This window comes from Gobio gobio (assembly GCF_949357685.1).
Source record: "Gobio gobio genome assembly, chromosome: 11".
NCBI classification, from domain to species: Eukaryota; Metazoa; Chordata; class Actinopteri; order Cypriniformes; family Gobionidae; genus Gobio; species Gobio gobio.
In genome coordinates this window covers 48,744,367-48,772,129 of record NC_137104.1, presented here as the reverse complement: position 1 = coordinate 48,772,129, position 27,763 = coordinate 48,744,367, and the positions used below count along the sequence as shown (strand labels likewise).

General features: G+C 39.8%; 1 protein-coding gene across 5 annotated transcripts in view; it reads right to left on the bottom strand.

The window, feature by feature from the left end:
* The window catches only part of hivep1 (HIVEP zinc finger 1), a gene marked incomplete at its 5' end in the record, with an annotated part of 86,356 nt that overhangs the window by 24,086 nt on the left and 34,507 nt on the right, over positions 1-27,763 (bottom strand). The window contains one exon of one of the 5 annotated variants that reach the window (XM_079829484.1): positions 20,166-20,535. The exons of 3 other annotated variants lie outside the window; for them this stretch is intronic. Coding sequence is in view for 1 of the 2 variants with exons in the window: in XM_079829481.1 (XP_079685607.1) it covers positions 6,575-6,638 (64 nt within the window). Of the gene's footprint in view, positions 1-6,574; positions 6,639-20,165; positions 20,536-27,763 lie in introns of those variants that run through there. One more of the 5 variants, XM_079829481.1, reaches the window with a different exon arrangement.

Sequence of the window (27,763 nt, the reverse complement as noted above, 5' to 3'; positions counted from 1 at the left end):
ATTTGGTTTCTTATGAAATGACCACTCGAAAATAAAGTTTTGCGGCAGCGGTGTGACCAGAGAACACGAGGAACCCCGAGGGACGATACACAACACCGTTTATACTGTGAAAAATTTGTATAGACCATCCTCTTCTAGGGAAAAGACCATTCACAGGGTTCCCAAGGTTTCCTTACAGGAAACTCAGATGATCCTGAAGCCACGAATCAGCATGCAGGAGTCAAACAAGGGAGCTGCTTACCAGAAGCAGAGTGAGTAACCTTCCCCTCCTCATTACTGTCAGAGCCCACACACACACCCCAACACAAATAAACAGAAACAAACACACATAGGCCTCTTAGACTGCATTACACAACACTCTATCTTCATTGGCTGCATCATCATTTGCCGTCCAAACTTCCCTTTTCCTTACTCCTGAAATGAGTCTCCTTCTCTAATTCCCTGACTCCGCTGTCGAGATGAACGAAGAGACAAGTCGAGACATTGAGTAAGTTCTGCAGTGCTCTGAATGGTTTCATCTCCACAAAACCCTCAAACAGCACAAGCAAACATCTCCTGAAAACAGGAGTTCTGAGGCAGCTCAAGAAACTCCCTTCAGGATTCATCTTTCTAGGTGTTTGTTGGCTGAGAACAGTAGCACTTTTAGGAACGTCTGGAGTGTTTGCGTCAGATGTTTCTGGAGTCAGTGGCAGAGAACGGAGCGTTGCTGATAAGGCGCACTACTGCGAGCCCAAGGCCGCTCTTAATAATGCATGAAAATAAAGAGACGGCTGGAATCACAAAGAATGCGAGCGACGGGAAGAGAAGCTGCTTCGAATGCAGAGCTGTACATGAGCTTCCTACATTCCCTCAACCTTATAAATCAATGAATATGGAGTTGAAAAAGGCTGAGTACAAGTTGAGGTTATCACAGTCAATAAAAATCACACTTATAATGGAAGTCTACGGGATAAGGAGAGTTTAAAAATCAGAAGCACTACTGTAAAAATGTTTGGGGTCAGAAATGAGTACCCTTATTAATCAAGGATGCATTAAATTCAGTGACAGTAAATACATTTAATTTTTCAAATAAACGTTGTTCTTGTGAACTATCTATGCATCAAAGAATCCTGAAAAAAATCATCGTGGTTTCTACAAAAACAGCACAACTGTTTTCAACATTGATAATAATCATAAATGTTCCTTGAGGAGCAAATCCGCATATTAGAATGATTTCTGCAGGATCACGTGACACTGAAGACTTTGCATCACAGGAATAAATTACATTTTACAATAAATTCAAATAGAAGTTATTTTAAGCTGCAATAATATTTCACAATATTACAGTTTTTTTAATCAAAATGAATGCAGTCTTGGAGAGCATGGGCGTCGGAACCATTGTATGTGTATTTGTTTATTTATAAACAGTTGTCTTTCAAATTCCCTCTGCACGCAATAGGATAGCGCTACAACTAACCAGAGCAATGAAGAAGGTGAAGCGGAGCTGGGACAAGACCCACACACTTTTTAAGAACAATGATATTGGACCCACTCACTTTTATCGTCTCTAATTCAGCACGTCCGTTTACCTACCCCTAACCGATAAACACTTATTATTAAACCGGTTAGACGCTTTATTTTCACTTTTCTAATATTTTCTTAATTTTTATTGAAAATAAATGCCTTTCCAATCTGATATGTGATCAGAAAAGGGAGTACAGCGAGTTCAGCAAAAGGCGGATTCGAACCTTTGCCTAGCGGATCATGTGATCAAGTCAGTCCAGAGTCACGACAGCACAGAGCTGATCATGTGATCGAGTCGGTCCAGAGACACGACAGCACAGAGCGGATCATGTGATCGAGTCGGTCCAGAGACACGACAGCACAGAGCGGATCATGTGATCGAGTCGGTCCAGTCACACGACAGCACAGAGCGGATCATGTGATCGAGTCGGTCCAGTCACACGACAGCACAGAGCGGATCATGTGATCGAGTCGGTCCAGTGACACGACAGCACAGAGCGGATCATGTGATCGAGTCGGTCCAGTGAGACGACAGCACAGAGCGGATCATGTGATCGAGTCGGTCCAGTGAGACGACAGCACAGAGCGGATCATGTGATCGAGTCGGTCCAGTGAGACGACAGCACAGAGCGGATCATGTGATCGAGTCGGTCCAGTGAGACGACAGCACAGAGCGGATCATGTGATCGAGTCGGTCCATTGACACGACAGCACAGAGCGGATCATGTGATCCGAGTCGGTCCAGTGACACGACAGCACAGAGCGGATCATGTGATCGAGTTGCCGCAGACCAGAAAACGTATCGGACCCGTTTGAATTCTGCACCGAATGACATTTTAAAGCGATATGGAGGAGATTAGGAGGAGAAACGGTTAGAGATTAGGAGGAAAGTGCAGTTTTACCGAGCTCAACGGCTCTGGTCGAGCTGTGACTAAACGCTATTGGCTATTTTAAAAAAGGAGCTGCTCGATATGTCCCGCCCTGTTTTCCTGTTTCAGTGGAAAGGACAAACACATTGAATAATGCTGTGTGTTTCAAGGCACTTCAGTGGGCCTTTAACTCCTGTGGTTACTTTCAACAGTGTGTATTTGCTTATTTCAGTGCAATGCACCATGGACCATAAGAGCATTACTGTAAACACGATTTCTTCATTGCTTTCAACTGAAGTGCTAGAAATGATTTTCTTTGGTCGTATGCCACAGATGCTGTACAGCTTAAGCTGCATTTAGTCTTCGATTCGGTTCAGAAATAAGTACCACTGTGTGCAATAGTGGCAGCACTTCTTCAGATGCAAAAGGAGATGAATCTACTCTCCTGAGATTTCACACCACACTTCTGGATCATGACCTCCACGTCCCCCACACACACGCCACACGCATCTGTTACTGATATCCTTAGCACTGACATCAGCACTGCACTCGTGTGCATCAATTCACACTTCTTATCCTCAAAGAGTGCTTTCAAATCGGTACCATTTGTTGTCAACTCTTCTCACACACACACACGTGTGCCGCGAGACTGCCCCCGCAGGAAGTGGTGGGTGGATGCAGCAGTAGACGGAGCTGATAGTGAAGTTTGCGTGGGCACAGGGGTGAAACATTGATCCAGTGCATCTTCAGGACAAACATACACCTCCTAGACTACAGTTATATTTATATTCCCATAACGCAAACACACAGAGAGACCATGAGACACTTAGCACATCATATTTAACTACATTTTTACATTTTGAAGAAAAAATGAATGGTCTTTTCCCTTGCAAGCTCATGGCCACATTGCGAAGATTTTGCGAATGGGTGATGCTACGCGTTTTTTAGGGTTTCTTGGTGGTTGTCATGGCGTTTATATGTGGTTGATGGGGTGTTCTTGATGGTTTTCAGAGCGCTGCTACCTGTATGTGGTTTTTAGGGTGTTATGGGTGGCAATGCTGTGTGGTTGCTAGGATGCTCTAGATGGTTGTGAGGGTGTTGCTATGTGGCTGCTAGGGTGTTCTAGATGGTTGTCAGGGTGTTGCTATGTGGTTTTTAAAGTGTTATGGGTGGTTGTCAGTGTTGCAATGTGGTGGCTGAGTGTTCTGGATGGTTTTTAGGGCATTGCTTTGTGGTAGCTAGGGTGATCTGGATTTTTGTTGAGCGCTGCTAGGTGGGTTTTAGGGTGGGTGTCATGTTGATGCTAGGATGTTCTGGAGGGTTGTCATGGAGCTGCTATGTGGTTTTTAGAGTGTTCTGGGTGGCAATGCTGTGAGGTTGCTAGGAAGCTCTAGATGGTTGTGAGGGTGTTGCTATATGGCTACTAGGGTGTTCTGGATGGTTGTCATGGCTTTGCTATGGGTTTTTTAGAGTGTTATGGGTGGCAATGCTGTGTGGTTGCTAGAATACCCTAGATGGTTGTCAGGGTGTTGCTATGTCGTTGTAGAGTCTTCTAGATTATTGCAAGGACGTTGCTATGTGGTTTATAGGGTGTTCTGTGTGGTTGTCTGCACTGCTATGTGGTTGCTGGGGTGTTCTTGGTTGTCAGAGCACTGCTAGGTGGTTTTGAGGGTGTTCTGGGTGGTTGTTTTAGCATTGCTGTGTGTTTGCTTGGATGCCCTATATGGTTGTAAGGTTGTTGCTATGTGGTTGCTAGGGTGTTCTGAATGGTTGTCAGGGTGTTGCTATGTGGTTTTTAAAGTGTTCTGGGTGGTCGTCGGCGTTGCTATGCGGTTGCTGGGTGGTGCTCTACATGGTTTTCAGGGCATTGCTATGTGGTTGCTGGAGTGTTTTGAATGGTTGTCAGGGCACAGCTACATGGCTATTAGGGTGTTCTGAGTGGTTGTCATAGTGTTGCTATGTGGTTGCTGGGTGTTCTACATGGCTGTCATGGTGTTGCTATTGTGTCCTAAATGGTTGTTCTGCTGGTTACTAAAGTGTTGTCAGGATGTTTCTAAGCAGTTGCTAGAGTTTTCTGGGGGGCTAATAAAAGAAAATTGCTGACCGCACACTGAATTCAGTCCAGACTCACATTACAACATTTCACCTTTTTCTTTGTAGATCACCAATTAGGGATAATCAACTGGATTAATTTGATAATTGCACCATGCTGTTTATAAAATACTTTTTTTTTTTAGTCTGGACACTCTGGACCGAATTCAGTGTGCGGTCAGCAATTTCCTTGTTTGTTTGCAACGACTTTTTAGGCTCCATGCGCACCTGAAGCGAAATGATGGAGCGAAACGGTTTGGCTTATAATGGATAAAATGGATACATTTTGATAAGAGGACAGTTGATTTACTCCTGCGGTTCCTGCTGGGATCTTTCACACTCACTCCCTTCATTAATGACCCTGCGCTCTCTCAATGAACGTTCCCGCCGGAGGTGATTCATCCGCGCCGTCTCTCTCTCTCTCGCTCTCTCTCTCTCTCTCTCACACACCTTATTCACAGACTTAATTATTCATCAACGGCTGATCAACCTGAGACTAACACTTGTTGTATTAAATCATTAATGAACACTAATGCTAAACAGACTTACAAAGGGACTTTGGGAGAATCCGCATGGTAGAAGCGCTTCCCGTTGCAGTTCACCTGCACTCGGAGGTGGGAGTCACTTTTACGCATTGCGCATCTTTACACATACCCAGGCCGATCTTTAAACTCGCTCTGTTGTGCTGTGGATTCGCTCAAGAGAGATTGAGGATAAACCAAAATGAGCTGCATGTCTCATTTTGATGCTGCAATGTTAACAGCTGTTCTTGCAAAAGAAATCACGCCACTGGAAATGGGAAGGTTCGGCGGTCGAGTATGCGCAAAATAACATGCTCTTGGTTTTTTTACTTCCCATAAAGAGGAAATGAAACAAACCAAGGGCATTACAAACCTGACACCACATCTCCCAAAACCGAGCACTGCATTTAAATGTGTAGAGGAACAACACTGAACTTCAAGAAATAAAGTGAATAAAAAAAACTGAATTGTCAAACACAATATTGGACAATCCATAAGACATGTACAAAGCATTCACTGCATTCAAACAGTAACAACTTGGACATTTGCATTAGGAATACTCACCTTAAACCCAGCCAAAAAGTTTGGGTAATTTAAATCGGACTTAAATCATTTAATCGCAATCAAATTGTGACAAATAAAATTTCATTCAGAAAAATGTCACATTAACAGAAGTAAAATGGGTTGAGAAAGACATTTCCTATTGAATTTAGATACACCAGGACACAAAACATCCACTACACATACACTACACACACACTACACATACATACACTACACACACACACACACACACACACACACACACACTACACATACATACACTACAAATCCACTACACACACACTACACACCCACTACACACCCACTACACACACACTACACTCCACATACACTACAGTGATCAATTGCTGGGTCTCAGAAAGTTTTGAGAATTGAAAAAGACAAATACAAATACACTATAAAAATAAATAATTACAAACATTTGCTCAAAGGGTGTGATTTTTTTTTTCACATTTCAGATGCAGAAGTTGAAGCTTGAGACTATGAGAATCTGCTTAAAAACAGGGAAACACGAGTGTGAACTGACAATGACATGAAGCTTCCCTGACACTAAAATTAGGTCATTTCCCATCAAGTCATTATTTCAGCGCTTTTAACCATATATCTGCAAAACAGATGAAAATGCATCAGGTTAAAGGTTAACCAGTCATATCTTAGATTGATAGATTTTATGATGCTTTTTGAATATTTTTAAAATAGTAGTGTTTATATTTTAATTAGGCCTTATTTAAATTAAATTTTTAATTACATGTTTTTCTTCATTACATTCCTCAAATTGTAAACAATCTGATAAACAGCCTAGAAAACATGATAATCACCCAAACACACCAAAAGTAAAACTTAATAAGTAAATTAATAACATTTCCCATTCTAACAGTATTCAATAGAGATTAGAGATATATACAAAAACAGAAACTAAAATGCCTAAAGATAACGTTTTGTAATTAAGAACATACCAAATGAAACACAACCCGAAAAATAGAATCACAATATTTTTAGAATAAAAAAAATATAATATTTGCAAACCTGTTTTCTTCAGGCACAGCTGACATGTTTGAATCTGTGACACTTCTCTGAAGTGAGTTTTCATTTCCTCATTGTGTCAGTATAATATATTGCATCCAGAGCAATCTGGAACAGCGTGCAGCTGCGCATGTGTGTGTGTGTGTGTGTGTGTGTGTGTGTGTGTGTGTGTGTGTAGGGCTGTCTGTTTACAGCCGTCTGTCTGACTGACAGCAGAATAGCTGCTCCCTGTCGCCTCACATAACATCAGATTCTCTTATTGCACTTAACAGTGGACAGTGCACGCAAACACATTCACGTAATGTTTTTTGTACACACTGTATTCTCTCCCCTTACACTAACCCTACCCCTAAACCTACCCATCACACAAAACTTTCTACATTTTTTACATTTTCAAAAAAACATAACTTAGTATTTTTATTCATCCATTTCCCTCAATGTAGGTGATTTCAGGTTTTACTATCCTTGTGGGGATATTTGGTCCGCACAATGTAATATAAACCTGTACACACACACACACACACACACACACACACACACACACACACACACACACACACACACACACACACACACACACACACACACACACACACACACACACACACACACACACACACACACACACACACACACACACACACACACACACACACACACACACACACACACACACACACACACACACACACACACACACAATCCCCTAACACTAACCCTACCCATCACAGAAAACTTTCAGCATTTTTACATTTTCAAAAAACATCACTTAGTATGATTTATAAACAGTTTTCCTCATGGGGACCTTAAAATGTCCCCACAAGGATGAGGATTTCTGATATTGCTATCTTTGTGGGGTAAAATAGGGTTTACCTGAACCGCACACACACACAGACACGCACACACGTCTCCATTCAGTAAAGTTTCTATTTCTCCTGAAATGTTTTCTTTCTTTCTGACAAAACTATCATCCTATTCCATCATAAAATCAAAAGAAAAAATATAAAGTGATTCTATTTTGCATGAAGAAAATTAAGCATTACGTATATTTTTAACAATGTATCATTACAGTAATATGTCTGAAAGTTTAATTGAGTTTTTTTCTAGATTTTTTTTTGTAATAAAAAGCATTAGCATAATCATATAACAATTTCAACTGAGATTCTCTTTAGAATTTTTTTTTTTTTTTTTAAATAAGTGTAAATTAAACGCAGGGAAAAATATGATGCAAATACTGCAAATAAATTTATTTTAATATTTAATCATTTTCCCAAAAGAGAATTTGGGAAAGAAAGTTTTGGGCTTTATTTTCTTTAAGCAAATCATAATGTCTCTTTCTTGAATAATTTCATAATTTCTTAGGTTCTGTTCTTGACAGATTTTCTGAAATTCACAAAAGTGTGTATTTCTTCTTCCTCTAAGTGTCTAAGTTAAAACAACCACACCCTTTACTCCACCAAATAGGCGTCACTTGTGTAAATGTGTGTGCGCCATAGGCATTCATATACACCCACACACACATTGGGTTTCCATGTTTTACGGAGACTTCATGATTTTTATTCTGTTACCTAAACCTAAACCTAGCCATCACAGGGGGGAAAAGGGATTTCGGATATTACCATCTTTTTTCCCCATAATGTAGGACCACCTACACACACACACATAAACACACATACACACACAGAGCGGAGTCACATGGTGTCCATGTGGAGTGAACGGGGAATCCCTGTCAGGGCAGGCCGAGCCGTTCCTGACCAAACAAACAGATGATGTCATCATCAGTGCTGGAGCTCGGCGTGGGCGATCCTGTTCTATCCTGCCGCACACAATCCCACACAATCCCTCCTTTATGAGCGTCCCTCTTAGACTTCTCTTTTGCTTTCTCTTTCTCTCGGGCAGGGTTAACCCTCTAGGCCCTGGGCTGATCCGACTGCGGGGATTTCAAGAAACACGATTCTGCAGGATAAACTTTAAGGGTAAATCCCACAAAAACAAGTCACACGTCAATCAAAATCTAAATAAATAAATAAAGTTTGCATTTAAAAAAAAATTAAGCAAAAAAAATTTTTTCATTGTGATAATATGTCTAATATTATTATTTTTGCAATGAATCATATTAAAAATATTTTTTGTATTTATATTGTCATGACAAGCGAGCTCAAAATAGTGTAACACTTTACAATAAGGCATTAGTAAGTGCATTAACTAACAATAAGCAATACATCTATTACAGTAATAGAAAAAACACTTTTTATGATTTATCATAACATTTTTCCTTTTGTCAAATCAACTTAGATAAAATTCATGTGGGTCAGATAACATAATATTTAGAGTTTCTGTGATTAAACCAATCTCAAATGATGTATTAACTCAAATTTTTAAGTTAACCCAGCAAAAAAATGGCAGTGAAAACACAAGTGTTCAGGTCCATTATATAATATTAACAGACACAACTTTTGAAGTGTTTTACAACTAATCTAGAATGTATCTAATGTTAACAAATGAAAACTCATTTTTAAAAAAGTTGTCATTACTGTAATCCATCCAAATATTTATTTTACATTTCAGTTGTTTGTTATTCTCAATACAATTTATTTGCATTTCAGGAAAGGGAATTTGTGGACGAAATGTTATGAAAATAATGTAAAATAGGCTTCATTTTCTTGAAGTAAATATCATTTCTCACTTATGTTTTTTGATTTGGCTCAGACATGTTTTTGACAGAGATTCACTCATGAAAGATTTGAAGAAAGAAACACGGAAAAGCACTTGGGTCGACAGACACAGCCTCTTTCCTGACCGCTATTCTGCACTGGACAGCACTGCAAAAACTCCCATGATTCTTGGCAAAGGAAATCAGTGTCACTTCCAATCAGCGCTCGGTTTGGAAACGGACACGGCCTAATCCCAGATCTAAATAGCCAGGATAACAAGATTGCCGCTTGTTTGTCATTTGTTTTTGGGGAAAAAGAAGCTCTCAGCCCTGATTGTTCTGGAAACATTTTTTTTGCGTGTGAACAGCCTGATGTCACAGAAGAACCTTCCAGAAGTTCCACAAAGAACGTTTTATTCTCTAGTTCTAAAAAACACATCAATGTTCTCGGGATTTAAAGAACCCAGAAATCAAACACTGATCTGAACATATAATGCAAACATGTTTTAACATATAACAGCAAAACCTGTAATTTTTACGAGTGCACACATATGTGTATCCCACACACACACACACACACAGACAAACCTCAACGACACACATAATTACACCAGATCGTTCTCATTTAGACTACATGTGTGAATAAATGTAAAACGAAGTGTGAAAAAAACAAACATAGTTAGGAAATCCCCCGTGTTCTACTTTTATAAGTTGCTAATGTTTTTATATCGGGGGAATTTTGGCTGCTTATCCCCTAGTTAACAAATACTGTAAAACAGTCACTGAGCCGAGTGTTACAGACGTTGTAAACCAACACCCAAAATGTCACCAAAGCAAACCTTGGACCCACTTTATATTAGGTGGCTTTAACTGCTATGTACTAATATTTAAATTAATCATTTGATACAATGCACTTATTGTGTACGTACATGTTTTTACATTGTACTTACATTTTTTAAAATGACCTGCATGTAACAACCTCTGTAATTAGTTTCATTTATAATTACTCTGTTGACACTTCCCTTGCACCTAACCCTACACTCTAAAAAATGCTGGGTTAAAAATAACCCAAGTTGGGTTGAAAATGGACTAACCCAGCAATTGGGTTGTTTTAACCCAGCGATTAGGTTGTTTTAAGCAAACATTTAACCCATCCGCTGGGTTAAAACAACCCAATTGCTGGGTTAGTCCATTTTCAACCCAACTTGGGTTATATTTAACCCAGCATTTTTTAGAGTGTACCCTTCAACTTACCCATACCACCACATCTGTCCTTAAATAATATCAGCAAGAGTGTTTTGCAATACAATATGAACACAATAAGTACACTTATTTCGTGATGTAAGTGCATAGTAGTCAAGGCCACCTAATATAAAGTGGGACCCAAACCTTGATAACATATTAAAGCCACGTTTGAAAAAAAGAGTCCATTTCACTTTATTCATGATATTCTGCTCTCTACATATGGCTCAGATCCTATCTTCAAAATGAAAGTCTTTTTTTGAAAATCATACATCCAATCGCTTAATACTACTATAGACGAACTAGCAAGGTCTGCAGAACTTAACAAGGCTTGAAATGAACATACCTGTGCATTAACATACCTGTGTTACACTCACATTTTGAAAGAGAATCTCTCTCGCTCTCTCTGTCTCTCACTCACTCACTCACTCGGACTGAATCGAGCTTTGCTAGAAGAGTCTCTTTGCATTTGAATCTGAAACCGATCTGAATGTGACAAAAGGACAGTTTGAATAATAAGAAAAAGAAAAGGCCTCACGCTGGAGACAGAGAACTCTCTTCCATCACCGTTCCCTTTCAGAGGCGCTCTGTGAGAGAACCGCGGAGTTTGTGTCGAATGCAGCTGTCATCGCGACTGTATCGCCCCAACACAAAAGCACATTCACTCCCGGCCTTTATACCGCTGAGGTTTATTCATCCATACTTCCAGGCAGCGGAGCAAAGGAATCCAGCCCTCATCAAAAATTAATATTACCGTATGAAAAGGAGAAAAGGGCAATGCTTTCTTTTGAATGGCGTGCCATTTACGGTAATTACACAACGTCTCGTAGAAAAACTGTTTAAGGCTGTGAAGATGCATCAACTGGCTTTCACTGGAGAATCCCTTTCAGCGTCTTTTTATTTACTTTCTGGGATTTTGCATCTTTGTATTGGCAGAAACGGCAGAATGCGAAGAAGACGCGTCACAGGCTGGAATCGAACCCGTGTTGCCCACTTAAAGGTGCAGTGTGTAGTAAAGAAATGCAATATAACATACATAACCATGTTTTCAGTGGAGTATAAAGACCTGAACCATTATGTTTTTATTTCCTTAGAATGAGCCATTTCTATCTACATACAACGCGGGTACAGTGAAATCATTTTGTTTCTACAGTAGCCCTAAACGGACAAACTGCTCTACAGAGTGCTAGTCACTCTCTGCTGTCTCCGGCATTTTTGTCCTGTGTCAGCCCCCGTAGCTTCTCTATGTACTTCGAAAGGGATGGGTGAGCGGTGGCCGGTTGCAATTCACAACTTCGCCGCTAGATGCTGCTAAAATTCACACACTTCACCTTTAATCATTTCATATTTCATAAGTCACAACTCCAACAGAGATTTACTTAAAGGGGTCCTATAATGCCCCTTTTTTACCAGACAAGTAAAATAATTTAGGGTGTGTATGAGAATTTAGCTCAAAATACCCCAGAGATCATTTTTATAGCATGTTAAAAGTGTCACTTTTTGAGGGTTAGCAAAAATGCTTTTTTTGTGTGTGTGTGTCCCTTTAAATGCAAATGAGATGCTGCTCCCGGCCCACTTTCAAGAAGAGGGCGGAGCTTCAAGAGCTTGTGTTAGCAGCTCCGATTACCTCACGCAGACACACTAAAAATGTCAGAAACTGTTCAGGCTTTTGTGTTCAAACCCGGAGTCAGACAATGATGGAGAGACTCAAGAAGAAGTGACAACATGTAGAATGAGACAGGACGTTTCTGAATGGATAGTTGATTATTTATGTAGCTGATGTGGAGTTACTATCTCACATCTCTACTATACTAGAAGTCATTGATTAGCATATTTTGTCATGATAATCTATAAATCGCTTGTGTGGGAACTGCTGTAAAATCCTTCAGAGCCAGAGAATATCTGCTGCATGAAGAACATGTATTGTTTAGTTTATTTTAATTACGGTTATAACTTATGTTGTCATCTTGCTTTTATGACATGCTGTTGCATTTGTGTTTCGTACTGTATTGTAATAAATGTGAAAAGACGGATGCGACAGCTTGAGCAGATTCCCAAAAGTGCTCGACTACAACAACTCTTCCTCTTCTCAACATGGCCTTTGTTGCGTGTTCAAGGGGGCGGGGTTTATGTACATGTTAGGGTGTTAGTGATGTCACTAAACCGTGAATAAGCTTGTTGTAGTCCCTACCATCCGTTTGTTGTAGTCCTTAAAAAGCGATTTCTTTAAAAGAAAATATCTCCCTTTGCGTTGAACTTTGAGCGTCGTAACTTTGCAGATGTTGTTTATGCTCAAACGGCAACATTACACACAGTTAAAAAAGTTAAATCATAATCAACCACCCCTTTAAAATGACTTCACATGATAAAAAAAAAGAAATTAATACTTTAATTCAACAAGGATGGATTAAACTGATCAAAAGTGCGACGTTTACAATGTAACAAGATACCCATTTCAACATTGATAATAATAATAAATGTTTCTTGAGCGGCAAATCAGAATATCGGAATGATTTTTGAAGGATCGTGTGAATCAAAACTCAGCTTTGATTACAAGAATGAATTACATTTTAAAATATATTCAAATAAAAATCGGTTCTTTTAAATTGTAAAAATATTTCACAACATTTTTTGGTCATGAGCTGCAAGTATACATGCCATGTTTGAATAGAATATAAGCATGCTGCAAACTAGAACACTGTTGTCACAGGACATCATTATGTTTAATGAGGTCATTTGACAAATCACAAGTCAGAATTTCTTTTAAAGGGATGGTTCACCCAAAAATGAAAATTCTGTCATCATTTACTCACCCTCAAGTTGTTCCAAACCTGTATGAATTTTGAAGTTTGGAACAACAACTTGAGGGCGAGTAAATGATAATTTTTTGGGTGAACTATCCCTTTAAAGGATCGAGGGCAGGATTTCTCTCTGGTGTTACGCAAAGGCATTAAATTAGCCGAACCTCTCATGTAACTCCCCACCTCCTCCCTCTCGAAACCCATTAATTTCTCCACACAGCGCCTGTCGACAACTACTGCCCGCACTAGCACCGCTAATGTGAAAGAGAATTTGTGACTTCCCCCGCTAAATGGATGTCAATATCGGTGGAATTATGACGAGGCAGTCCGAGAGCGCTAAAAAGGCAGGGAACGCCATGTGTTACGGGGCAGCCCAGGGGTTTCAGCATGGGTCATGTTTAGAGAGAACATGCTAATCCCTCCGAGCTCATTAGGAAGGGGCTGCTCATGGAATTCATTCATGGAATTCTCCTAGTGCTCCTGGGTAACCTTGATTTTACATTCAAGGAAATTTCAAAGCGTCGCTGTAAGAAAGTATAGAAGGAATCCGAAAAACAGACAAGGTTAAATTTCATGACAGCAGACATAATATCAAATTGGCTTGGCTGCTCTTAGTCTTCCAACCAGGTCACGGCTGGTTTAGCAGGCTGGTTGTATGGAGACTAGCTGACAAACCAGTTAAAACCAGCTGGCTCTGTGATATTCTATGATATTGTGCTCTCTAGATTTGACTCAGGTTCCTTCTACAATGCAAGTCTATTGCGATGTTTTCGTTTTATCAGCTGCCAGGTGAAAAAAAAACATACACAGTCATTTGCTTAGCACAGTTACAGCTCACCTCGCTTCAAAAAAACACACACTTTGAGTAATCATTTATGTCTGAAGCACAAATGATGCAGAGTTACATAGCAAACTTTATTAAACCCAAGTATGAGTAATAGTACTAGTCATGTTATGGTGTCAATAGTACAGCACACTAATCATTGTCGACTTCCTGTGTGTGTGTGTGTGTGTGTGTGTGTGTGTGTGTGCCTCAGGAGACAGGTGACAGGTGTTTCTCTGCCTCTCTGGGCTCCTCCTGTCTGTTTGTGAATAACAGAGTCCCTCTGGCTGGTTCATCTGAAGTTTATACTTCCTGTCTTCATACGTACACACTATCGCATCCTCATGCCATCAATACCTTCATACTAACCAGGATCTACTTCCTGTGACATTGTTCTGGATAAAAACACTCCAAAAGCTGTTCACTTAACTCAGTATGAACATGCTTTGTGGTTGGACTGTATTGTAAAACCACATGATATATTGTGATTTTGTTGTTCTTAAAGGTCCCATGGCATGAAATTTTCATTTTATGAGGTTTTTCAACATTAAAATGAGTTCCCCTAGCCTGAATATTGTCCCCAAGTGGATAGAAATGTTGATCGGTGTAAACCCGAGTTCTGGCTGTCTCTCTCTGCCCTTGAGAAAATGACAGGCCAGACGAGCCAATCCTGAAGTCTCCTGGTTTGACGTCAGAGCAGGAACGGTTTCCTCCCTTTCCTCCGCCCAGAGAATCTGGCACGCCCATGCAAACGCTCGAGAGATCATGGGTTGAGAACGAGTGAATGCTGGCGGTTTCTCAGTGTTTGGATGTACAAATGAAAACAGAAGTCTTTTTTCAGTTCCTTCTGATCTGTGATCAGTGATTTCTGATGTGTAGCTAATTATTTATTATTCGTGCACACGCTGCGGCTTCTCTCTCTCCCGACAGAACGGTGTTTTCGTGTTTTCTATCTTGTGAGTCAGTGTTTTTGTACGTCCTCGTCGCGTCTATCGGTTCTAAAATGTGCATACAGTCATGAGTTTCTGCTCAACATCAGCACATCTTTAGAGATAAACCTCACACACGCCGAAGCTCGGCCTTCAACATCCCCGACCCCCAGTACTGCATCTGGCCCACAGCGGAGGCACCAAACGCGGCGTGAGATTAAGCAGAAGGGGGGTAAGCGTGAGGGTATCCGGCTAGGCTAGCCAGCTTTCCCCACAATAAACTGGATTACATTCGATTACTGCTGTTGTGTCTTTGTTTGTGCTGTGTACTCAACGCGCGTCACTGACGCTTTTATTTTATTTTAAAAATAATGCTACTATCAACACTTACTTTTAACTCGTTCATCTCGACAGCTGTTATGGTACTTTGCATGTGTTACAAAGTTGTAATAATGATGAAGACGGACTCGGTGTGACTGGGACTCGTGTTTATTCAGAACTCTCAGATACAAACACAGTAAACTCGCGCTGACTGACAGCGCTCTCATAACTCAGTAGTTACTATAAATAACTTTGTTAGCAATCGCTGAGCTCAGTCTCTGGTACATTAGTGATGTCCGGTTCGTGAACGATCTTTCTTATGAACCAGTTCTTTTTAGTGAACCGAATCAGTTCACCAAATCGGACTGAATCGTTCTAAACGGTTCGCGTCTCCAGTCAGCGCTGATCCATAATTTACTAAAGTTACTAACTTTCTGACATGAGTGACAGCCCCTCCGACTAGAAATAGACTAATAACCTGAAGTATATGCTGTAACTACAACAGTTCAGACATGCTGAGAACTGATGTGAAGCGAACTCAGGTCCATCCGTCTCTCTGGCAGCAGCTCGTGCCTGCTCGTGCCTCGTTAAACCACGCCCCCTCCGCTCATTTCAAATGCAAAGATGTCAGCCAATCACAACAGTGGGCGTTTTTACTGAAGTCTCACAGCAGACACGCCTCTTGAAGCAGGGCCTTCAGCCACAGGGCAAACAGCAGTATAGAAAAAATGCCTTTTATTTCTAAATTATGTCATTTTATGATGTAAAAGTCATACTAACAATATAAGTACACCTCAGGAAACATTATAAAATAATAGAAAAATGCCATGCCATGGGACCTTTAATAAACAAAGGTACACCTGTGATGATGCCCTTTCCACGGAAGCAAATTGCAAATCGTGAATTAAAATTCACATTTACATTTACGCATTTAGCAGATGCTTTTATCCAAAGCGACTTACAACTTGGAAATGACCTTACAAATTACCTCATGTGAAATAAATTCACAACAGGCAATTTCTGTAGTAAAATGAGATCATCTGGTTTCCAGCAAATGAACATTTTACACATAAAGCCAATTTGCTCTCATATATGGCGCTTAGCAAGCGTTAATATTAGACCCTGGTTATAGAGAACTGTCAGAATAATATCAGCCCAAACATCACGCACCCATGCCCGTAGCCAGTTGTGAGGTCAACAAGGTCCGGACCTCAGTATTTTTCCGAGGTGTATATATAAAGGTTGTGAAATAATTGCCTAAAATAGTATTATTAACAATGCAGCTTTAGTGCTGCGTGGATATTGCACAGCACCAAGATCATCTCATCTGAGCCGCTCATTGGTCTGCCACCGTTCGTCAACCTGCTTGAAATGACCAATCAAATTAAAAAGTAGGCGGGCTTTATGCTGCAGAGCACGCATTCCAGCACGACTCGACGTCATAAAGTGTGAGATGTAAGTAGCTAAACTAAACATTTCATATATGACGGCTGTTTCAGAATAGAAATGCTAAAAAATGGCCGACAAAAATAAATCAGGCAAACTAATAAAATGTTGTCTAATTTCGCCATTTTGAATCGAAATTAGGCCATTGATGTACAACATCAATTGACAAAATTGACAAATAATCTACTACCCGGCCACTAACTTGGTTTTATTATTCTCCACTTTTTTGGTCTTCAAACGTCTTCAAATGCACATATGTATGCTGACTACCTCACTTTTTGGACTTTAATTTTTTTAAATCCACTGAAAACATTGCACTAATCCTAGTCTTAAGAAAATCGGATCTATTTTAATTAGGACGCAGCCGAAAAACTAAATCTGTGGCGGTAGATTACAGGAAAATATTGTGAGAATATCATTTGATTTCTGTTGGCTCTTTTCGCCGCACAGCAGCGTGTGTGTGTGTGTGTATGTCAGCCTGCCTGGCGCTTCAGAGTGTCAGCCAAAGCAACATGACGAGTTACAGACCGTCGGAACAGCCGTGTGTGTGTGTGTGTGTGTGTGTGTGTGTGTGTGTGTGAGTTGTTTTTCTGTGCTTTCCCGCTCCGATTAGAGCCTGGCTGGAGGCAGCATTATGTAATCGAACGCAGCAAAACACACCGGGTGAGACGAGCAATACAGAGAATCTACAAATAACAATTATCCATCTTTCCCTTCATCTTCACCTCTTCCGCAATGCACCTGAATTGCACATCATTTTTCTCTTTTCTGCCTCCACACCTCGCTCGCTCTCGCCTTTCTATACGTTCTCCTTCCATCTCTCGGTTTCATTATCATATACTTACACTGTATATGTTGATGTCTAACTTTAAAACAAAAGTTACACCAGATATATTAGATAGTATATAATGTAATACAGGGATTTTCAAACTGTATGATGCCAAGGACCCCCAAATACGATAAATATTTTATGAGGGACCCCCATCCTAACTTCCATCTATTTCCAAACTTACAAAAGGGGACTAAAGTGAGAAAAACTCACTAGAAAGATACAAAGCAAACATATACAAGTCTGGAAAGTAGCTTATGTATATGGCAAGAAGTGAGAGAAACATTTAGAAATGAAACAGAATGTAATTCTGTAGAATTTATACATTTTTGCTTTATATTTTTATTCTCTGAAATTTTCTGGGGACCCCTTATGACATTCTGGAGGACCCCAGTTTGAAAACCCCTGATGTAATATACATACACACACACACACATTCAGTATGCGTGTGGCGTTCACACATTGAGATATACATTATTTGCATTTTCATAAGCTAGTCAGAAACTACTCATTTGAATGTAATACGGTTTACTGCATTTAAATGCAACGCTTACTAAGACTATTAGTTGAGCTCTGACACAGCTTACCCCATCTATAGGGCCAAGAGTGTTAGAAAAACTGCAAAAATAAAAAAAAACAATTAGTCATAGTGAAATATAGTGACAACACTAGCCGACAGGGACATTTCATTTCCATTTGCTCAGACATCTGGTCATCCTTAACGTTGAGTCCTGCATAAACAAATATTACTTTGCTAACTTTGTTCATGCTCAGCGCTCCCGGTCTTTCTCTCTGTCTGCTTGTCTGTCCATTCATCCTTATGATGAAGGTCTCACAGCTTCAGCTGCGGCCCATCACATGCCAACTTCAAAACGAGCTCTCTGACTCAAACAAACACACACACGTGGTTGCATGAAACGGCCTGTGACCGCATGTGTTAACAATACTTTCTGCCTGCTAATGGGGGTCATTTGTCTTTCTGGTGTTAATGTAAACCAGAACTCTCCAGCCAGGTCTGTACTGAGTGTTTGCAGCATTACGTCCATCTCTGACTCTGTTACATAACCGTTCATCCATTCTGGGCTGATCCTCTCCACCCAGTCCAGTTATCCGGCCCTCGGGGTGGAGGAGGGGAAATATCCCAGTGACCCCCGCAGAACCTCAATCGCAACTCCAAAAGGTTATTATGAGTCTTTAATAACAGTCAAGAGCATGTAGAGTGGTGTTCTGGCACTGGTCAGTATTAAAGTAGGCCGCCCTATTAAGACTATTAACCATTAGAGCAGACAGGAGAGACTCATGACCTTGCTGCACTAATCGACCATAAGCTAACCTACAGTAATCCCGACTGACATACGCAAGAAAAACACAATAAAGAAGTGAAAAATAAAATATGAATACAAACATGAGATTAGATAAATCAAAACACTTAAAAACTTAAAAAGACACACACAAAGCTAACCAAGTGTACAACACTTTCAAAGATGACCAATTATGCAAAATTTTAGAAACAAAATAAATAAAACTGGTCAAATCATGCAACAATTTAAAAAAAGGCAAATGCATGCAACCGAACATGCATAAATAAATAAATGCAACACTTTCATAGAATGCAAACAAAGCTGGCAAAAAAATATATGTATAACATATATTTGTGTGTGTGTGTGTTTTTGTGATATGAGGACATATTTGTATAATGACACAGGTATTACGATGTAAACATGAAATATGAGGACATTTCATATTTTGTGTGTATGTGTGTGTGTGTGTGTGTGTGTGTGATGGGTAGTGAGGAGATAGAATGTACAGTTTGTTACACTCAGATAGCAAAACAAACGCATGTGTGTGTGTGTATTCAAACTGGCCTAGTTATGCAACACAATACAGTTGTAATGCTGGCCAATCAAGCAACAATCAAAAAAATACAAATATGACACTAACCTATCAAGTTATATATATTTTTTTAAATAAACAAAATACAAATTCAAAGCTTAACAGTTATGCAATGATTTCATAAAATGCATTGGAAATCTGGAAACGCATCTGGAAAATTCCAAACTTACAAAAAGATTTAACAATATATATATAAATATAATAATACCGTAAAGCTGATAAATTAGGCAACATTTGAAACTAAATGAAATGGCCTATTTATGAAAAATATTGACCAATTGGGCAACAGTCAAAAAATACAAATATTTAAGCTGACCCATCAAAGGTTAATTTTACACAAGCAAACAAATAAATGCAAAGCTGACCAATCGCTTTTATAAAATGCAAATATAAAACTGACCAATCATGCAACACTCCAAAAAACACAAACGTTAAGCCGGCCAATCGGGCAACACTTTATATAAACCATTGAAAAATGTGAACAAACACAAAACTGGTCAATTGTGCAACACTGTCAAAAATACTAATGGGCAATCATGCAAGACTGATGAACAGCCAATCATACAAAACAAACCTAGTCTAGTCAAGACTAGAAGAAAAGGAAGTCAACACGAAGGAGGTAAACATGTTATGATCGCACACCTTCACACAGAATACCTGAGCAGTGTTGACACAGTGATGGCAGGGCTGCTTCAGTTTTCTGTCTTCCAGTGAAAGTGTGTCTGCATCAGGACAAGCCGGATTTCCCTGAATCGCAGAGGAACGCCGCTGGGGAACACCTGGACCTCCCCTAAGAGTGTGTCCTCTCTCTCAAGCACACACCGACCGCATAACCACCTCCGACCACAACAGACAGCGGACAGACCTCGCCTAGAAACTCTCTCTTTCTGTTTCTTTCGCTTTCGACTGAAAAGCCGGCTGGGTGTTGATAGCTCACTCACTCGCTCGCTCGCTCGTGTAAAAGCTACCGTTTACCAACCCTCCCTCGTTCCCTCCTTCCCTGTATCTCGGTGTCTCCTCCTCCTCTGCTCTTTTTTTTCCCCAGCTACTTTTTTCAGTGTTTTTAATCCCTGCGCTAAATCAGGGAAAGCCCTGACTACCGCCACGCTGACTTCCTCTCTCAGCGAATAAGAGAGAGAGAGAGAGAGAGAGAGAGACAGACAGACACAAAGCAGGACGGAAGGTCTATAAAAAGCTGGCTGCCTAATTCCTTCGGCTGAACGCTTCGAGCCACGCACACAGCGGTGGAAGCCGAGAGTTTGTCAGCATCAGATTATCTTCTAACCCACTTGCGGAGAGTCGCCACCCACGGAACCGCCACACACTCCTATTAATACATGAGTCGGGCCCACACACTACAAACGGCACAGCCACCCACGCAAAAACATAAACATGCTCAGAGATAACACACAGACAAACAGAGCCCAGCACACACACAGAAAACACTCCAACCTGCCGGGCCAATTACAGTAATTAGCCCATGTTTGGGGATTTACAGTCAGATTTTCACTACGGCATTTTGAGATTACGACATATGAATCGGCTGGTACTTCAAAATTTACATTACAACATTTGGAGATTATTTTGAGGCAGATTATTCAGTTGTCATCTGATGTCAGATGAGATATCCAAGAGTTTGATATTGTCAACAAACAATTGGCAAACATTTTCAAATGTATATTAATACATTTATATAACACTCAACATCAGCTGATAACCACATAATCATATAGTGTAATCAAGATTTACACTATATTACGATACTGAAATATGCCGCTTATGGTAATCACAACATTGAGACATCCAGCATTTTGATATTATCGGCAGATAACCAAATAATCAGATGATATTCTGAGATTTATAATGATTTAGACTACATTACCATATCGAGATCACAATATTAAATCACAAATTTTAGAGGCGATTAGAAATCGGCCAATTATTTGCCATTTAGCTGATATCAGAAACCACAAAACGCTGAGATATACATTCAGATTTAGAAATATCCAACATAGGCTGTTAAATTAATAATTTGCTGAATAATGTTCATATTAAAGCTACACTGTGTAACTTTTTTAGTCTATTCTTAGCTAAAAACACTTAGTTCTTTCAAAAATATATGTGCTCATTAATGTATATTTACTTCTTTCAAGTAATAAAGTATTCTCGTAAGTTTATAATATGCCATTGAAAATACATAAGGTAATGGGATCTAACGGTGGTCGCCATGTTGCCCCTCCATCTTGAAAGTACATTAGCCAAAGAGGGACATACCCGTAAATTCAAGCTTCGCCTTTCGCGTTTTAACCGGTTTTAACACTGTGCGCGTCAACTTGTTCAGACTTGTCTGGTGCATGCGCAGAGAGTTTTCATCTCAGCAGCTCCAGTAACAGAGTTATACGGAGTTTTCCTGGCTTGTTTATTCCTCAAAAGTCTGTTTTTCCTTGTGTGGTATTTCTGTGCGTTAATAACTCCGTAAGTAATAATAGTTATTGTCATTGTGGATGTGTTTCAGAGTGTGTCATCATGTAATTCAGTTGATGTCACCTCAGAAGTATTTTTGTGTCAACATACAATAGCATAATGCTCACCTATTTGAATAGTCATTCAGTTATTAACAATGTTTATTCGTTTATAGAAAATATTTGCTTGTAATGTATGTTGATGGAAATATGTATCAGGTCTGATCGGCATATTAACACTTGTTATACAGAGCTAAACCTGCGCACACACTTTTGTAACCGGACACCGCTTGTTAGCAGCAGCAGCTCCGCTCCTTTTAATGCAGCTGCATTTAGCGCCTATATGTGTGACTGAATAAACATTACTATCATCAAAGTTCACTCTGGATTAGCTGCAGTTCTTTCTAGCCGAATAATTAGGCCAGTTGAGTTCCAACCATCCCACTGCGCACAGAATATCAGGCACCGTGTCGAATGTGGACGAGGTCGAACTGGAAGCCATATTAATCTTGGACTAAATCGGCCACCGTAGGAGTTAAAACGAAATCGGAATTGAACAGAACAGAAACTAAAATTCACTGGATGGTCATATACAAGTTCACCACTAGATGGGGGAAAATATCACACAGTGTAGCTTTAACATAATGCTTTTAGATCATCAACATCAGCCGATAACCAAATAATCAGAAGATATTCTGAGATGTATATGCAGATTTATACTACATTACGGTATTGAGTTTAGGATATTACAATATTTTAAGATTACCAAAATTAGACAATTGTGTATAATTCAGCTGATAGCAACCGCAAAACATTGAAATGTACAATTCAGATTTACATTATGGCATTTTTAAATGATCAATATAAGCTTTTAAATGAATAATTGGCCAAATAACATTCATAAGTTTTCAGATCATCAACATTACGGTACATTGACACATCTTGAGATTATCGACAAAAAACGTAAACTGATATTTGCAGATTTATATTATCATGCTCAATTTGTGCACATTTGTGTGTACAGACAATAATAGACTGTGAATATATATTATGTAAAACAAGCTTATACGTGTAGGCGTACTGTGCACAGCTTATTTGCTAATATTACATTAAAAATGTATTTTTAAAAAACATGCTACATATCCGCATTGAGCAATGCAAAACTTAAATCATCAACCACAACTCTTCGGCAACACAACACACAAGAGCCTCCATTTAGCTGAAAAACAACTAAAAGTAAAACATGACCAGTCACGATCATGACATGCTCCTCTCATCTGCTGCAGTAAACTCTTTACTGTCTATGGGTAGGCTAAACTGCGCCCACTCACACACATATAGACAGCGGACCGCTGTCCCACACATGTGCGCACTAGATCGAAACACACCGGAAGGCGTGCAAACACACACAAACACACGCTTACCTACACAGCTGTCTGTGAATCTCTGGTTAACACCTGCTAGAGCTTTGTGTTATGGGTGGATGAGTTCTGTTCTCACACTCGTACAGACACACACACACGGATAGAGAGTTAGTCATCATGCACTTAGACTTACACACACTTATAGACCTCAGGCGCAGTTTAGTCAGAGCCCAGCGGTTCTCACGCTCAGAGCACACACACACACACACACTTATTTCTATAAACAGGCCCTCACACATTCACAATCACAGACCCATATACAGTTAATAACCTAAAACACTGACTGAAAATTAGAAATAAACCAAATCAAAGCTATGTTTGGAATAGTATATCCTACCATAAACTCAAAAATTAAGGTTCTTTATTGGTACCCACACAGTGAAAAAAAAACATATGATCAATAAGTATGATCAATAAGTTATGACAACATGTTTTAACTCAACTTTTTTATACTTTTAAGTTATACAAGTGATTCAACACATTTTTTAAAGTCAGTTTAATGTAATTAAGGCCCGGGCACTGATGATGTGAGGACCCTACTGTAATTGCTCGGCCTATCATTATTCTTCTCTGAAATTAAATCGCATTTCTGAGGGCCTAAACATGCTCCAAAAACTCATGAAACTTTGCACACGCATCAGAAGTGGCGAAAATTTACATCTTAAAGGGGTCATGAACTGGCCTTTTTTATTTTTTTATACTGTTGTCTGAATTCAACTTATGGCGTTTATGTGGTTTTTACATTCAAAAATATCATAATGAATAAGTAATAGGCTATTTTCTGCCTTGGTTTTGAGGCTCTCTGAGAAACACTAGGATTTGATGGGCGTGCCGAACTGAAGACTTGGAAGTAAACGCCCACGGCTAGGATTGGATAATATTTACATATTTAATGAGCTTCAGCTACCGTCTGTCCCAGGAATCGTCTAGGGGAAATGCTCAGAGAACTCGCAAAATATCAAACAAACACTAAATCACACACACACACCCACGCAAAAACATAAACATGCTCAGAGATACCAACAGACAAACAGAGCCCAGCACACACACAGAAAACACTCCAACCTGCCGGGCCAATTACAGTAATTAGCCCATGTTTGGGGATTTACAGTCAGATTTTCACTACGGCATTTTGAGATTACGACATATGAATCGGCTGGTACTTCAAAATTTACATTACAACATTTGGAGATTATTTTGAGGCAGATTATTACACACACACGCTTGCGCGGACGCGGACGCGGACACACTCTCACTCGCGCGGACACACACATAACGTTACAACAAGTCTCTCTACACATAATCAATACACAATCGTACACATATGAAACGATCTGTACCAATGCAATACTATTACGTATAAAAAACATGTTTTACTCACATAAGTGTGCTGCACCATTCCTGTCGGGTTCAATATAGAAGGCACAGCATTGTGTTTCAATCTCAATATGTCTGCAAATCCCCACGTGAGCTGGAACTTCATTAAAAATAAAGTTCAACCACATATTCCTAATATTAGGATCCGAGGGAAGCTTATGCAGCGACTGTGTTCTTCCACAACCAGGAATAGCGCAATATTGTGATATCCTCTGCATGTTTATTGCTGCTGGCTAGCAATCCGAACAGCTCCATGAGTCGGTGGGCGGGGCTACTGAATAACACGTGCTTATTATTCTGTAGAGGCGGTGTTTCGTCGCGCGATGACGTAAGGGTGAACAAGATCGTTTTCAGGGTCTGGTGTCTGTAAAAGCTTTTCTTTGACTAACAAGAAAGTTTTCAGCTCTGAAACTTACAGGATATTCTTATATTTGCCATGACCTCTTATATATCAAAAGCTCAAGGGAAAGTTGATTTCTCAATTCATCACCCCTTTAAATGGGCTTCAGAATTAGGCGTGGCAAAATGGCTTGATGGCGACACCTACCAAATTTCAACGAAGCACCCCTCCCGCTACGTTTCACGTACAGGTATGAAATTCGGTACGAACATGTAACCGCCCAATACCTACAAAAAAGTCTCCTGGTGCAAAATCTGAAAATCAACAGGTAGTCAGTTATCGTGAATTTTCATCGCAAAATTGTTGAAAATTTTGCCATTTCCAGACGTTGTACATTAACAAACTCCTCCTAGAGATTTAATCAGATCAACATCATGTTTGGTCAGTCTTATCTAAAGGCCGTGGTGATGTTACATTGCGAAGATCGTGAGTTTTCCCTGAAGGGCGTGTCCGTCTGATGTTTCGCCATGAAACAGGAAGTTGTTATGACTCAGGCATACAATGTCCGATCTGCCCCAAACTTCACATGTTTGATAAGAGTCCTGGCCTGAAGACATTTACAGGCTAATATTCAGTTAGTCGTAGCGCCATCTGCTGGCAACAGGAAATGGCATGCTTTACACTGTAATTCAGTCCTTGAAACACATTTAAATATGCCAAAAGTGCCAAACACGTTAGAAACACGTTAAATCATGCAACACTTGGCTAAGCGCGAATGTATTTGATTAACGAGACAGGAAGTTGTTGAAACTCAGGCATACAATGTCCGATCTGCCCTAAACTTCACGTTTGATAATAGTCCTGGCCTAAAGACATCTACAGGGCAAAATTCAGTTATAGTCAAAGCGCCACCTGCTGGCAACATGAAGTGTGGCACATCGAAATGACTTTGCTATTTTTTGTTTTTGTTGATATTTACCCGCTTAAATGCATGTCGCCCACTATTCGCTGTTTTCGGGTGCGAGGGCCCTTTCATCGCTGCTTGCAGCTTTAATTTAAGTTGAAATTACTTAAACCTCTGAGGTGATTGTACTTACAAATTTAAGGCAGCTTTTTTTTTTTTTTTTATACAGTGTTCCATGTAGAACCTTTGACATCCATGGAACCTTTCCATTCCAAAAAAAGGTTCTTCAAAAAGGAAAAAAAAATATATTTTTCACTGAAAGGTTCTTTGGGGAACCTAAAATGGTTCTATGGTGTCGCTGGGAAATTTTTGGAAAATTTGTAAGTGTTTACATTCAGATTTTTGTAGTCTGCACTAAGTATTGTGCACATTTTCAGTATGCATAGAACACTGCATTTGTCAAAATATGCAGTACACTACAGAACAGACTGTGCTGAATACCCACAATGCAATGCACTATTCAATTTTTAGGTGCACCAATTGAACAAAAGTAATATTAACCCCTTTTTTTCTCATTAACTCATTTGATCAGACTGACATTTTTACACAAAATGGTTTTAAAAATTCTAAATATTCAATTTAGAATAATTGTAATGCTATATCTGAGATGACAACTGGGCGACATGAGGTCATGTGACATCATACTAATGTTTATCTTTGCATACTGCTTCCTACACTACCGTTCAAAAGTTTGGGGTCAGTAATTTGAAATGTTTTTGAAAGAAGTCTCTCATGCTCACCAAGGCTGGAATTATTTGATCAAAAATACAGGAAAAACTGTGAAATATTATTACAATTTAAAAGAACCGTTTGCTATGTGAATATATAGTAAAAATGTAATTTATTCCTGTGATCAAAGCTGCATTTTCAGCAGTCTTCAGTGTCACGTGATCCTTCAGAAATCAAATGATTTGATGCTCAAGAAACATTTCTGATTACTATCAACGTTGAAAACAGTTGTGAAACGTTGATGAATAGAAAGTTCAAAAGAACAGCATTTATTTCATCTTTTGTAACATTGTAAATGTCTTCAGTCACTTTTGATCAATTTAATGCACCTTTGCTGAATAAAAAGTATTCATTTCTTTCCAAAATTGTGAGCGGTAGAAAACAAACAGGGTGTAGTATGCAATCTATAGTGTGCACTACTCTAGTATTCCATTGCAAACCCAACCAGAGTCAGATGTGTTTGGGAGCCGCCCTTATGTTCTCCCAACAGGAAATGCATGGTTTCTAACTAATTTGTTTCTAATTTTTGGATGTATGAAAGGGAAAGAGGAGGGAAGACTCAGAGGAGATTCACAGGAATGCTCGCACCCCCCTTCTCCAGAATTCCCATGGCAACAGCTGCTGAAGGAACAGCCCCCGTTACGCAAGAGGATGAAGCTCGGCTAGAGGGCAAACGAGAACCCGCATGAACCACAACCACATCTCCCGCTTCACACGAATACACCTCTTCCCCATTCATCCCTCTCTGCCAATCAACGTCTGTCTTTCAGAGAGGTTTTTTTTTTTTTTCAAACATCCATTCATCCCCGCTCGCTCTCTCCATATGTTCGCGGCAGAGCGGTTTAACCCTTTCCTGCTCATAATCTCTCATCGCTCACGTGCCTCTTTGGCACTCATTCAGCAATCAATCGCTGCTCCTTTTCTGAGCACGCCCTGACGCTCATTTTCTCAGCAGAAAT